The sequence below is a fragment of the Brassica napus genome, chromosome C2 (assembly GCF_020379485.1).
Source record: "Brassica napus cultivar Da-Ae chromosome C2, Da-Ae, whole genome shotgun sequence".
Taxonomy (NCBI): Eukaryota; Viridiplantae; Streptophyta; class Magnoliopsida; order Brassicales; family Brassicaceae; genus Brassica; species Brassica napus.
This window is the reverse complement of record NC_063445.1, coordinates 660,165-675,455: the sequence shown is the minus strand read 5'-3', so window position 1 is coordinate 675,455 and position 15,291 is coordinate 660,165. Positions and strand designations below refer to the sequence as shown.

Sequence of the window (15,291 nt, the reverse complement as noted above, 5' to 3'; positions counted from 1 at the left end):
ATGGATCAAAATTTTATGATTATGTATAATGAAATTGTTGTATACTATTTATTATGTATATGTGGAATTAGTAAAATAATTACCGTATAATGTATGTAATTACGAAATGTATATATGGAATTAATTATTTTCAAATACACATATGTATAATAAAAAGGAAAAGACAAAAAATATTAAAAGTTAGGTTTATTAATTATTGTTGCCATGATTTTTTAGTTAGAATTTGATTTTGGAAATACATTAATTGAAGAAAAAAGACAAAAATCCTAAAAGATAGGTTAATTAATAACTTCAGTGGCATGCCATTGTAAATATAGTGGAAAACTAAGGGATAATCTAATTTTGTACTCCTATTTTAATAGATTAGATATGTATGTATTTAAATAGGGAACCCATTTCTTTGTTGTCAACACGAAATAGCCCATTAAATATTTAATTTAATACACACACTCACGTAACCTAACAACACAAACATAAGCTATATATACAAAGACAAGTTGGAATATTCCATCTGTAACATGTTTAATCTAAGGAAATTATAATACACGGCACTGTTTAATAGTTTCATGAAAAGCAAATAACTCCCCCCCCCCCCCCCCCCCTCCCTCCCCCCCCAAGTTAACTTAGCTGGACCAATTAAACTCAATAAACTCATTGGGTTCCTAGTTTTTACCATCGAACTCTTTTACGTACCGAATGCAAATATGCGAATCAAACCAGGGTATTCGGACATGTACTATTCAATATATTATTAATATATGCTTCGATTTTCAATGCAACATAATCTATAAAACCGTAGTGTAAAATAGATTAGGTGGTGGAAAAAAATCAAAATAAAACAAAGAAACAAACTCGGAACATAGGCACATAGCTGTGGGTAGCAAGTAGCTAAGGATATTGTTGAGTAGTATTTCATATTTAGCATTGTTTAGTTTATTCATACATGTAAGGACATTATGAAACATATACGTGCTGGTTGCTTTCACATAGTAAAGTTTATATATTAATGTCTCACCACCTCAAATGGACGGTACCAAGCTCCACCTCTAGCCAACTATATGATTTATTTGATAAAAGTATATAATGCATTGCTACCAATTATTATAACTACCAACAGGCCACAGTCATGATGTTTCTTTCCAACTCATAATGTTTTTCGTTTACTTACAAAACTTATCGAAAAATATTGTTAAAAATGGATGTGAATAATACGAACACACATAATAGACTGGTAATAGTTCTAAAAAAAATACTGATAAGGTGAATCAAATCATAAACGGATACTTAAGTCTATATCTCTTTCACTTGTATCACATATATCCCATATTCATTTTTTTTTGGGTTGTATCCCATTATTTTAACAGCTAATATGCATATTTATAATATTAAAAATTAATGGAAAAAAATTCATGGTAGGGACAACAAATGAATCCAGCACAACAAATGAAATTGTCACATTCATTGAACAATACACAAAATTTGAAGCGTAAGATGTAAGTGTCATCTGCTGATTTGTAGCAGGCACAAGTTTCTGTTTGACAGAGGGTGACTTCTTCTTGGATTCTACATTTAGCAAGATTCGCTTACTATAATTAGTAAAAAAAACATTTTCTGTCAAATTTATTACTCTTGATTCGCTTTATTTAATTTATTTTGTTCTGATAGGGAGTATACTGGAAATTGACATTCCACCTACTTAATGAAATTCAAGAAAAATTATTTTTTATTAATTTTATCGAATCATTACTAGACACCGTTTTAACTTTCGGTGAAAGTTCGAAATAATTAGCAAAATGTAAAAATGACCCATGTAAAAACGTTAATGTAAAATTAGATCGTCAATGCAGGTTTAAATTAAAGATATTTTGTAGTGTATTGTATTCTGATTTCTGAATGATAATTTTGTGTGTGTGGATCGAAAATATTTATTACTGACAGTTTGCCAAAATTTGGAATAAACCATGGATAAAGTTTCACAATTTTGTAGGTTACAAAAAGTTGGTGAGCTGAAAACGGGTATGCATGTTTCAACCTTTCACTAAAGCGTACAACAATCATACAATGACTTTGTTGACAGTTTACAGACAAATATCTAATTGAAAAATGTAAAAAAAAAGAATTAATTTGATTTGTTTTTGGAGTTGTCAACATTTGGGAAGATCACTTGGAGGAGGAAGAATTGATTGGTTGGGACCTTTACCATTCTCCACCAGAAAAGCCATCTTAAGTCCCCATGTTGTGTGCACCTCTAAATGGCAATGCATAAACCAAACCCCTGCAACCACATAAATATTTGTACAAAACAGCCACAGTTATCAATTGTAACCTCAATATTTTGTACACATATGTGATATTAAGGCTCTAAGTATGTATTTCAGTTTTTTTCTTCCTGTTAAACTAACTTTCTAAAAACTAAAAAAAAAAAACTTTCTAAAAACTTCGGTTTATATTGGATTAGTTATGTATTTGGATAGATGATATATATACCTGGATTATCTGCTCGGAATCTGATGGCCGCCCAACCACCAGAAGGTACTCCAACGGTGTTCCTCTCCACCGGATCAACAAGATTAAATTTCTTGGAATCTTTCTTGGAGTTATAATTACCAGATCCAATACCAACCACAAAGAAATTAAACCCATGAAGATGAATTGGATGGTTTTCCGGCGCCACATTTCCGGTATCCTGTAAAACAACTTGCACCGTTGAATTGTACGGTAGCTTGTAAAGCTTTGTGGCTTTCATGGTTGCTAGATTCGAAGGTGGTTTTCCGGTAAAATCAAAAACATGGTGCGGTTTAGCTGGAAAATCGGTAGTGTAAATCCCGGTTAGGTTGAAGTAATGCGCTTGAAGCAGAGCCGTTTTAGGCATCTTGAACGTAATGTTGTTTATCGCGGCGACCACTCGTGACAAGTTACCGGCCTTACAGCTGTGACAGCGGTTGATTCCTAGTCCCACGGTGAATAACAGATCATGATCTATCTTGATCGGAACTTTAGCTGGATATGTGACTGAGTTGAGACTTCGGAGAGAATTAACAAACGAGTTGGCGACGGAAGTGGCGTTCTGAGCTGGCGGTGAAGTGGTTTTTGTAGGTGTGGCGGATAGTGTGCCGGAGTAATGTACTGTGGCGGTGGCTGTGCGATTATCTACAGCCACGACGGCCGAGTCTTGGAATGGAGCGGCGGCGATTAGGTATTTTCCTGAGGGACGGGCGGCCGAGACTAAGGCGGTGGTGGTTTGACCGGGAGCGATTAGGATTGTGTCGGTGGTGAAGGGTTTGACGTAGACGGCGTCGACTTCCACAATGGTGAAGCGGTGGCCAGCGATCTTGAAGAAGAGCTCTTCGTTCATTGCTGCGTTTACTAGTCGTAGCATGTATGTTTTCCCGCTCTCTACCGCTAATTTAAAATTACCTAAACCCAAAAAAATATATCAAATTATTAGAAAAATCAATATAAATAAATAAAATTCTTTATTAATTTAACTTGTTATAAATATTTTTTTTGTTGAAACTACAAAGAAATAAATTAAGGATGTTTCATTTGATGTAAGGATCCATAAATTCAAATTGTTGGAAACATTACAGGACAAACTACCTTGCGATGGGCAGTTTGGGACGAGACCGGGATGACCGTTAATGACATGAGCATCTGAGACATTAGGTGCTAAACCGGATTTTAATGCTTCATTAATAACATTTTCGGTATCGGATTTCCACCACTCACCTATAGAAGAATAAACATGGAGTTCCAAATTATTGATCTAATAATAATTAAAGCAATCCATGAGTATCTCTCTTTAGATTAATACCTAGTACGATGACTTCTTCTCTGTGTGGTTTAGGGAACGGGTAAGGTAGACCCGGTTTTGGCAGAATCACGATGGCACCATGAACCGTAGCTCGGAGCCAGAGAACATGTGCGTGCCACCAGAGTGTTCCACGTTGCCCTGTGACCGTGAAGTTATACATGTAGCTGTGACCCGGTTTAATGGGGCATTGGGTTATGTAGGCTGGTCCATCGGCCCAACCGGTTCTTAATTGTCTTATTCCATGCCTGCGGAAAATATATAATATTAGGTCCATCTTGGAGAGTTTTGAAAACTAAGGGAGGCAAGTAATTAATTTGATTGTTTCAAATGATTAGGTTTAATGATTAGGTTTGGTTCTCACCAATGGATAGAGACATTATACTTGACGTTGTTGACGACGTTAACGAGAATTGTGTCGTCTTCATTAGCATAGATTGTGGGTCCTGGAAACTTACCGTTAACGGTAACTATCTGTTTCGTTGAGCAAAGCCGCGTCATTTGCTTTGTTACCACCTGAAAGTTTAAATATTAACGTTTAAGTACGTATACAAAATTTAAGAAATACTATTTGTGACGAGATCATTATATATATTGAATCATGCATTATGATAACACTGATGCGGACTTACGTTAAACGTGTACTTGCGGATTGCACCGTGGACGCATGCTGCAGGAAAGGCCAGCAATGCAAAGAGCACCAAAATCCGTATAGGAAATCCCATTGTTTTTATCTTCAAAGTTTAGTAAAACTGTTGATGTTGTGTTGATTCTCAACTTTCTCTACTTTCCTTTGTGATTTGAAAATGATTCATGATCGTTAGCTTATAAAGAAGCAGATGTCGGGTTCTTGTGCTTTGTCAGTTTGGTAAAGCTCGAAAGCTTAGAGGGAAAGTATATGTTTCTCTTTGTGGGTTGGAACCTAAGCGTAGGTTGGATTCTTTTCATGTTTTCTTCTCGAGGCCTAGTTTTTTTTTTCTATGTCTCAATTAGTATTTTCCATTCGTTCTGAAAAATGATTATTCAGTAATGATGTCTTTAAACACACATTATTACTTCTTCTTTTGGAAATGAACAAAGAAAACCATTTTATATTATTATTATTATCAACTATTACACCATGAAAACACATCGTCAAAGAAATGAGTTTCTAATTTATTGATATAAAAGCACCAATTTCTTTATTTTTCCAAGAACTAGTATGCAAATGGTTGAGAAATAGCTTTCAAGAAATCATATTGGAGGATAACATCTAACAGAAATGATTATATTTGTTTGGAAGCAATAACCGAACTAATTCGTTTGGTCCGGAATTAAAAAGTAGTCAACCTGTATTTGAGTGCGACGGGGTTTTTTTCTTTCCAATGATCTTATCTTTGGGCTAACTTTTTGGATATGAATTTGCTATAGCTTAATATGACAGATATTTCGGCTGTTGATTTCATTCAAATGATGAAGTAATTATTGGGGAAACTGATTTTTTTTGGTGTAAATTGGGAAAAGTGATTTTTATAAATAGTTAAATAAATTTTGTCTATATGGACTCGACATATGAACCACTTAACAATATTTAAGACCAAAAATACTTTTAGTAAACAAGAAACAAAATGGTAAAAACCTCATTATATCCATCAATTAGAATAAATCATACTCCAATATTAGAAACAAAACTATATTTATCGTCTTTCTAAGTCAAAGAGTGACAGGCAGGAGCAAATGTAGAGGTATATTATAATTGATACATAAACTAAAGAAGACCGATTACAGAGATTTTTTTTCCTCACAATTATCTAACTAATTCATGTAACTTTACATTAGAAAAATGTAAGACGTAAGAAAAAAACAGTAGGTGCATAGAGCATCCAGTCCTTTCTCTCTAGATCTACCACTGCTGAAAACTAAAGTTTAACAACTCTTAACAAAGTCACTCGGGATTTTTCTGTTATTTGTTGAATGAAGAAAATTCATAGAGAAAACAAAATGTTATACTTATATACTCTTCCCTTGACTTTTGTTGAACATAACTCTCTGTAAATGCATTAAATTACAAAAACAATTTATTTGTCATTTTTATTCTGTCGGGCTAATGCGTATGCATTAAATTTTCAAAACAAGCTTAACAAAATTAAAATCAATTTGATTATTTCTGATACTCCGTTTTGATATCTGTTATGTAATTCAAATTATGTCGTATTAACACTTCTCGTGTGCTTAATGTTTGATAAAGTCTCTTGTGTAGTAATTATTTGTAAACTTTAGCTAATAAAATGATTAAGATAGAAGTTTTAGGAAAAGACGAAGAAGAGGCTCTTTCTTCAATTGGTTCTACTTTATGACCAACGTTGGTGCAATGATCGCTTCCCCTGTTCTCGTTTGGATTCAGATGAATGTTGCCATGTTGGTTAGGATTTGGCCGTGGCTGCCCTCTTGTTCTTCGCGGGAAGCAACTTCTACATGCTTCAGAAACCAGGAGGAAGTCCCATCACAAGAATGCTTCAAGTCATTGTTTGCTTCATTTCAGAAAATTCAAAGTGAAAAGTCCCTGAAGCACCTGATGCTATGAGGAGTCGTTGCTCGGCATTGGCGCTGACGAGGTGGCATTAGGGAACTATCAAAGCACATTGCTGGTGACGGTTGTTACAAAAGTGACGACTACTGGTGGAAGACCAGGGTGGATAGCTGATAACCTGAACAGAGATCATCTTGATTACTACTACTATTGGTTATTGGCTAGACCAGGGTAGGCGAAGAAATTCACGAAACTCAAAAACAGTAATGCATTGCGTTTTTTTCACTAACAAATTCAAATTTGATTTTTCATTAACTCACACAATAGCAGTCACTAACATGAACATATACAAAGGTAATTTTGTAGTGAAACTATATATTAAGATAAGTAGATGGTCTTGTTTGCAACTTGAACAATACTCCACTTGCAAGCTCTCAAGTCTCAAGGAACCTGCAGGATTTAACAGATTAGAGATGAGAACAATGCTAAGTTATTTGAACTCAACTAACCAGTTATATCAGAAGAAGCAAATAAAGGGAGAGCGTGAGAAACTAAGTGAGGGTGTTCTTATAGCAATGATTAATAGACCCAAGTTTGAGACTTAAAAATTGGGCTTGATATGTCATGCCAACTTTTCTTTCGCATCTATAGACACATCTCCTCAGTGGTGTTCACTCAAACCCACCAAGACCAATGTTGGATGCTTTGTGTGTATTCGAAAAGCAGCTGCTACAGACATATACAGAGAAAATACCTCAAACTCGAGATTAAAATTAGGAGAAAGACTCACAGCTCATGAATCACGGCCTAGCTTTGGACACATATTTAGTTGTTCCAAAGACCGAAAGCTTTCTTGAACAGCTTCTTCATCTTCCTCGACGGCGGCGGCGGAGTGAGCGAATGTGTTTAGGTTGTTGTGATATAATAATAATAATAAGGGTTTTTAGTAATTAAACCCCTCAACTAAAGATGAATCGTAAAAAAAACCCTCAACTTAAAATCCTGTGAAATAAACCCTCAATTTTAGTTCCGTTAACATATGTTACCCTCCGTCTAAAAAACCGTGACGGAGGGTGACATATGTTAACGGTTTATAAGTTGAGGGTTTATAATGTTGAAAACTTAGTTGAGGGTTTTTTTTACGATTCAAAAATAGTTGAGAGGTTTTATCACTAAAAGTCATTAAAAAGTTTTTAACTTATTTATTATCCATTTATACATTGTTTTAGATTGATTTGTAAGCCTTTAAACCTAATTTATATTTTTAATACATTAATCTATTATAAAATTAATTTATACATCTTAAATTAATAATTTTCAACACGATTTACAACTTATTATAACTTCAAAATATTAAATTATTTGATATTTGACAATAGTGATATAAAAAAAATTGTGTGTTTATATCGTCATTTTCAAATATCAAATAATTGAAAGTTTTTTAGTTATATTAAGTCTTAAATAGTGTTGAGAATAATTCATCCATGAAGTCAATCTTTCTATTTGGAGTATGACGTCATTTTCAAATATCAAATAATTGAAATTTTTTTAGTTATATTAAGTCTTAAATAGTGTTGAGAATAATTCATCCATGACGTCAATCTTTCTATTTGGAGTATGACGTACTTTTTTTATTTTCATGATTTTTGTCATCAGACTCATACTTTCCTATATTGTTCTTGATTTATTGTATTACTTTATGTTTCAAATATATTATTGATCAAGAAAATAAAAATATAATGTAGTTATTCAGAAATCAATAAGAATAAAAATAATCAAGCATTATTTTGGAGGGGGGAGAAGTATGAACCGGATGACATAAATCATGAAAATAGGAAAAAATGCGTCGTACTCTAAATAGAAAGATTGACTTCAAATGAATTATCTCGACACTACTTAAAACTTAATATAACTTAGAAACTATAAATTATTTCATATTTGACAATGGCGATATAAACACACAAATTCTTTTATATCACTATTGCCAAATATCAAATAATTTAATATTTCAAAGTTATAATAAGTTGTAAGTAGTGTTAAAAATTATTAATTTAAGATGTATAAATTAATATACAAATATATTAATGTATTAAAATTTATAAATTAGTTTTAAAAGCTTATAAATCTTAAAACAATGTATAAATGATAATAAATAATTAAATAACATTTAATGACTTTTAGTGATAAAACTCCTCAACTAAAGATGAATCGTAAAAAAAACCCTCAACTAAAAATCCAGTGAAATAAACCCTCAACTTATAAACCGTTAATATATGTCACCCTCCGTCACGGTTTTTTAGACGGAGGGTAACATATGTTAACGGAACTAAAGTTGAGGATTTATTTCACGTGATTTTTAGTTGAGGGTTTTTTTTACGATTCATCTTTAGTTGAGGGGTTTAATTACTAAAAACCCTAATAATAATAATATATAAACTCAACCCAACCACTTAAAATCTCAAAAACGAACCAATTTAATTTTTGTCGGGTTCGATACGGTTCATTTAGAGATGATCAGTTTGGTTAAGGTTATTATTATAGTACGACTCAGCTCATGAAAACACTTGAAGCTGAGATACCAATACGCAACTTCTGGCTTCAAGATATGATCAACATTGACAAACTCTTCAAACATCTCTTGGAAAATTTATTTGGTGAAAGTTGTAATTCTTTTGCTTCTATTTCCTTTAATTTATTTTGGAGCTTATGATACTTTAGTTGAGAGTGAGTTTCTTTGTATAGATACCCAAAATAAAATTAAAAAGAGTAGTTAGACCAAAGAATTGGCAAAGAAGGGTTTCTTATTACATGGACAGACAGAAAGCAATTATTAGATTTAAACCCCTGCAAATTAAGATTCAGACAGGAGAATCCTGGTAGTCCCTCTCCTCCTCTTCCGGCTCTGGTGGCTTTGGGAGATCAAGACGAAGTACTCCATAGAAAATAAAGGCATTGACAATGACCAAGGCAACTACGAAAAGACAAGCCGGCCAAACAGGTCGCTGGTAACCTAAGTACCCAATCAAAGCAACTGCAAAATAGGTGTAGACAACATGTTGGACGCATAAATCTTTGACTGGCCATTCGAGTAGCAATGCGGAGTAGATGCCAGATGTTGCCGAAAACACAAGGATAGGCACTTCTACGTAACGACGAGTTGATGCAGCGCACATAGTTACCGTCATAACTGCAAGGAAACAAGACAAAAGTAGTCTCCAGTCTGCTTGTAGATCAAAAGATGTTGGAACCGGGAGGTAAAACGACCTCACCACCACAACCGTATAAATCAAGAACGGTGCTGAACAAAGCACCAACATGCCCGGACTTTCTTTCTGTTTCGGTTCCGACAAGGAAGAAAACTCCGGTTCTAGAGCGAGCTCAATTAACCAGCTCACAACTGCTAACATGCATATCCCTCGATATATCCATCGCGCTATCGGGCAATTCACTCCTTGAACTATCTCTGCATCACCCATCTTGAACTTTTGAGATTTTGATGAAACCTTCATCCCTATAATCTTCTTTTTTATTTAGGGTTTCCACTTTCCTTTTTCCTTATAACCCAAAAAAAAAGGAAAATGTTACATATTCGCAGTTACTCTTCCTTTTTTTCTGAATGGGAAAAAAAAGGGAAAATGTTTGGATATTGCCAAAATTTTAAAATGGGCCTAACAAGAGACAATTTTTTTTTGTCACAATTTATTTGGCTTTTTAATCATGATGGCCATTATACTAAACTTTGCATTAGTTGATCCTCGGGGTAAAGCATTGGTCTTGAGACACTTGTGCCGAGTAATCTTGATTCTTATTTCTTTCTTTTTTGGGTAGATGATTCTAAGGCCAAATCTTCTACGAGTGAATCCAGAAGCAAAGGGTCTGGTGATAACACTGTGCCAGAAACGTATATTCTCTGAGCTTAGCTACTACCACTAGAATTCAGAAAAGAATGCATTATTGGGGAAGGAGTATTTGGTAGAGTTTACAAATGACACTTGGCAAACACTAGCCAGGTTCGTCTCTCTTTTTTTCTCGGTTTTTTGATTTTTCACCTTTTGAAAAGTTTCTCATTAACACTGTTTTCTTCATTTGTAGGAACTATATAATAACATAAAAGACGGATGAAAATGAAGAACCTTGTGGTTCCGTCGAACAGAGCGGGTGGATTACCTGTAGCATCGAGCGGAGCTGGACGATCCTCTAATACACTGTCTCATAAAGGAGCTAAAACATCAAAGCATCTTCAACGAGGTGTTGAACGCGTTCAATCAAATATTGTGATAAAAGCTATATCAACCTAGACAAAAAAAGATAAGAATTATTATGATCCATTTGGAAGTGAAGTTTTGCAGACTAGCAATTGTTAGAAAAACAACATCGATAAGATTCTGTGGAAAAAAAAAAACAAAGAGGAGAGTAAAGAAATTTGCTTCAACTTAAATTAAAGTACCACATATATAAAAATATTACAGTAATATTAATTAATAAATTCTTACACTAAAATATAAAATTATAAATAGAAATACATAATTGAATATTAAAGTACAAGTAAAATATCACATTATTCCATAAAATTATTTCCGTAATGATCCGTTTTCGATTACACAAAATTTGTTTGGACAAAATTTAGGTTCCGGAGAAAATTTACTACACTATTAATGTTGTTGTAATATTTAAATTTGTGCAATAATTATGTTTTTATGTATCTTTATAAAAAAAAATTTTTATTTTGTAATATTTTTGTTGTCTAATTCTAGTTTAAAAATCTTAAAAATCTTTTCAAAAATTTTATTTAATTATATGTGTAAAATTTGAATTTATAAATATAAAATTGAAATATTTATGAAATACAAAGTTTTAAAGATTAAAATAATAAATGAAAAATACTTAAGAATCATAAATATGATGTGTAATTAATTATAAAGACCAAAATGTAAATAAAAAAATGAAACTTCAAATTTGGAGTTTTGAATATTGAAACTTAAAATATGAAGTTTCACTTAAAACTTTAATTTTGAAGTTTTATAATTCCTCTTTAGAGAGAAAAAAACTATATATTTGAAGTTATAGAATTTCTTTTGAAGATGTTTTTAGAGGTAAGATAAATGTCTGATGAAGAATGTGACAGATTAACTAATTGTTGGATAAGTTAACAAATTTATTAATTTGTAAGTCTATTTAAATTTCCTTATATGATTTTAACATTAACGATTAAGAAAAAAATCGTTTAAAAAAATTAAGAAAAAATTGACTGGGTGATAATCACACTTGCTACTTTAATGTGTAGTGTTAGTGTTATTAATGGAATTGGTCAGTCTCTAGTCTCTACATAAAATAGTTCAATAGGTATAGGTTAAAATTTAATTATAGAAAAAGAAAGTTGACAAAAAGTATCCAATATGACGCATTAAAATACATGCTTAATTTGGAATGACTGTGAATACAATGCAGTGTTGCTAGATATAAATATATATTAACTGCAAATATTTTAATTTAAATGAAATTTGTTTATTAGTTGAAAAAAGCTAAAACATTACAAAATAGATTTTATCAAATTAACTATGCTATCTTTTAAGACGTCTAAAGAAGGGATTTTTGCAAAATTGACCTATAACTTAAAGTCAAACACAAAACTAACCTCCTTTTTTTTTGAAAATTGGTTTTGCCCTATTCACCCCACAAGTTCATATAATTTACGGAAATGCCATCCATTTTTTTTTTTTTTTTTTTCGAAAATGACATTTTTACTCTCTCACCCTCATCATCTTCAAGTAATTACAAGATTGCCATTGTCATCAATACCACAACCACCATGAACAACCAATTTGAAGCTCTTAATGCTCCTAAAATCGATTTACCCTTCTTCTTTTTCCATTCTTGTGACCTAAACACAACATATCTCTCACTTTCTCTCCACAATGAGCTAAAAAAACTCAAGATTTTGATTCTAAAATTTTTATGGTTCATAGAGTCATAGAAGCTAACGATTATGGGTGGGTGACTTCCGTTTGTGATTCTGTGTGCTTGGAGAAGCCTTATGTATGCTAAGGAACTTATCTCACTAATTTAAGGTATGACATCGAGTTTTTTTCCAGATCTGTTCGTCAGACGACTTACTTGGGAAGTCGTCTGGCTGTAGACGACTTACCTTTCAGTCGTCTGGCTGTAGACGACTTACCTGGAAGTCGTCTGGTCAACGCAGAGGTTATTTTTGCAATTGACTTTGAAATCTGTAACCTGAGACGACTGAAAGTTAAGTCGTCTACTATTGTTTGGTTTCAAAAAAAATTCAAAAGAACCTAGACGACTTACATTTCAGTTGTCATAGGTTAGTTTTGTATTTGACTGGATAATTTCAGAAGTTTGACTTCCCCAGACGACTTACATTTCAGTCGTCTGGCGAAAATTAAAATAATAATATTTTTTTTAAAGTAAACGACTTACAATTAAGTAGTCATAGGTTAGTTTTGCAATTGAAAAAAAAAATTTCAAGATTTAATTATACACAGACGACTTATAATTCAGTCGTCCACCAGACGACTTAATTGTAAGTCGTCCAGGATTTTTTTCCGAGATTCTGGTCAAACCTCGTAAATCCTGGACGACTTACATTTCAGTCGTCTCGTGGACGACTGAATTATAAGTCGTCTGTATATAATTAAATCTTGAAGTTTTTTTTTTCAATTGCAAAACTAACCTATGACGACTTAACTTTAAGTCGTCTACTTTTAAAAAAATATTATTATTTTAATTTTCACTAGACGACTGAAACGTAAGTCGTCCAAAAAGTCAAACTTCTGAAATAATCCAGTCAAATGCAAAACTAACCTCTGACGACTGAAATGTAAGTCGTCTAGCTTTTTTGGAGTTTTTTTTTTAACCAAACAATAGTAGACGACTTAACTTTCAGTCGTCCGAAATAACAGATTTCAAAGTCAATTGCAAAAATAACCTCTGCGTTGACCAGACGACATATAGTTTAGTCGTCTAGACAACTTAGATTGAAGTCGTCCGCGTCTTCTCCACTAGTTTTTAAGTCTTCTACGTTAGTTTATGAATAACTTGTATTTTTAAGAGTGATAAGTAACTTCAAGATATGTAAAACTCATATTTACAAAATATGTTCTCTCCCTTAGTTTTACTAAATTTGACTAAGTTTTTCAATGCAAACTTATAAAAAATATGATATGCTTTGACTAGTTACTATTGTTTGTTTCCATCTCTTACCAACATTCTTGTTTATTAAGATGAGAAAAAGGCCATTGGAGTTTATTATTGCATATGAGAGATCCAAAGATAAGAAAAAGGCTACTGAAGTCTATTATTTCATTGATTTGTAAATGTGTAAACACATTGTTAGCACATTTAATACATCTTGGAAAACATTATTACTGATTTTACAAAAAATTCACAACTAAAAGAGTATACATGCAATTCATAAAACAGATCACAAACAAAACTATTATAGATCATTCATCTACAAAGACAAGCTTGGATTCCACTTGAGTAGACAAGACCAGACAACTTTTAAGAAGTTCAGACGACTTCTAAGAAGTCCAGACGACTTCCAGGAAGTTCAGACGACTTTGCCAGAAGACTTTTAGGAAGTTCAGACGACTTCCAGACGACTTTACAGGAAGTCCAGACGACTTTACAGGAAGTCCAGACGACTTTTAGGAAGTCCAGACGACTTCCAGACGACTTCCAGATGACTTCCAGACGACTAACAAGTAAGTCGTCCCAGAAGTTTTCCAGATCTGAAAAACCTGCATATTAAATCCAGATCTGAAAAATCTGCATATTCAAAAACGTTCAAATGGCTTAAAAACAGAAAAAAATGAGTGGAAGATTATATAAATCTACCTTTACAGAACACACAAAAATACATATCTAAAAATAATAGATCTACCTTTAAATTAGTGGAAGATGAGTACCAAATAATTAAAAACCTGCAAAAAAAAAATAGATTAGTAACAAAGACATGAGACAAAATTGAAAAATTCATATAAAGTTTGGTGTTTTCAAGTCAAAGAGATTAGAGTGGGTTTGGAGAGTTTTAGTTTGGGAAAAAAGTAAGAACTTTATACAACAAGAAGTTACCAAATGAAGAAAAATCAGACATAAGAACTTACCAAAACGCTCAGAAAAATCCAGACGACTTCCTAGAAGTCCAGACGACTTCCTGGAAGTCCAGACGACTTCCTGGAAGTCCAGACGACTTCCTGGAAGTCCAGACGACTTCCTGGAAGTCCAGACGACTTCCAGGAAGTCCAGACGACTTCCTGGAAGTCCAGACGACTTTGTCAGAAGACTTCCAGATGACTTCCAGACGACTTCCAGACGACTAACAGGTAAGTCGTCCCAGAAGTCTTCCAGATCTGAAAAACCTGCACATCAAATCCAGATCTGAAAAACCTGCATATTCAAAAACGTTCAAATGACTTAAAAATAGAGAAAATGAGTGGAAGATTAGATAAATCTACATTTATAGAACACACAAAAATACATATCTAAAATTAATAGATCTACCTCTAAATTAGTGGAAGATGAGTACCATTTGATTAAAAACCTGCAAAAGAGATAGATTAGTAAGAAATACATGAGACAAAACTGAAAAATTCATATAAAGTTTGGTGTTTTCAAGTCAAAGAGATTAGAGAGAGGTTGGAGAGTTTTAGAATGATGAACATTACATTTTTGTTGCAGCCATTTGAGAGGATGAGAGAGAATGTGTAAATTTTTCTTTATATAGGGAGACAAAAAATCCAATTAGATTAAATATTTTTGACTCAGACGACTTCCTGGACGACTTACATTTCAGTCGTCTGGTGAAGAAATTAAAACAGACGACTTACATGTAAGTCGTCCAGAAGAGTTTAATATTTTTAGCGGGAAATTAAATATTTTTAGCGGGAAACTAAAATAGAAGACTTTCCAGACGACTTACAAGTAAGTCGTCTGGACGACTGAAATA

The 15,291-nt window shown here is 33.0% G+C and overlaps 1 protein-coding gene across 1 annotated transcript; it reads right to left on the bottom strand.

Annotated features, from left to right (window-relative positions):
- Positions 1–1,938: 1,938 nt before the first annotated feature.
- On the bottom strand, positions 1,939–4,623 carry LOC106424004 (laccase-10). The gene is made up of 6 exons (XM_013864746.3): positions 4,444–4,623; positions 4,176–4,327; positions 3,815–4,059; positions 3,601–3,729; positions 2,488–3,417; positions 1,939–2,275 (listed from the first exon to the last, which is right to left on the bottom strand). The coding sequence occupies exons 1-6, from the start codon at positions 4,534–4,536 to the stop codon at positions 2,145–2,147; spliced, it is 1,680 nt and encodes a 559-aa protein (XP_013720200.2). The 5' UTR covers positions 4,537–4,623; the 3' UTR covers positions 1,939–2,144.
- Positions 4,624–15,291: the final 10,668 nt, after the last annotated feature.

Excerpts from the sequence above, each read along its gene's own strand:
- LOC106424004 (XM_013864746.3), bottom strand. The coding sequence starts at position 4,536 with ATGGGATTTCCTATACGGATTTTGGTGCTCTTTGCATTGCTGGCCTTT. Across the intron at positions 4,060-4,175 it reads TATAATGTCTCTATCCATTG|GCATGGAATAAGACAATTAA; the intron begins GTGAGAACCAAA and ends TATTTTCCGCAG. Across the intron at positions 3,730-3,814 it reads AGAAGAAGTCATCGTACTAG|GTGAGTGGTGGAAATCCGAT; the intron begins GTATTAATCTAA and ends ATTCTTCTATAG.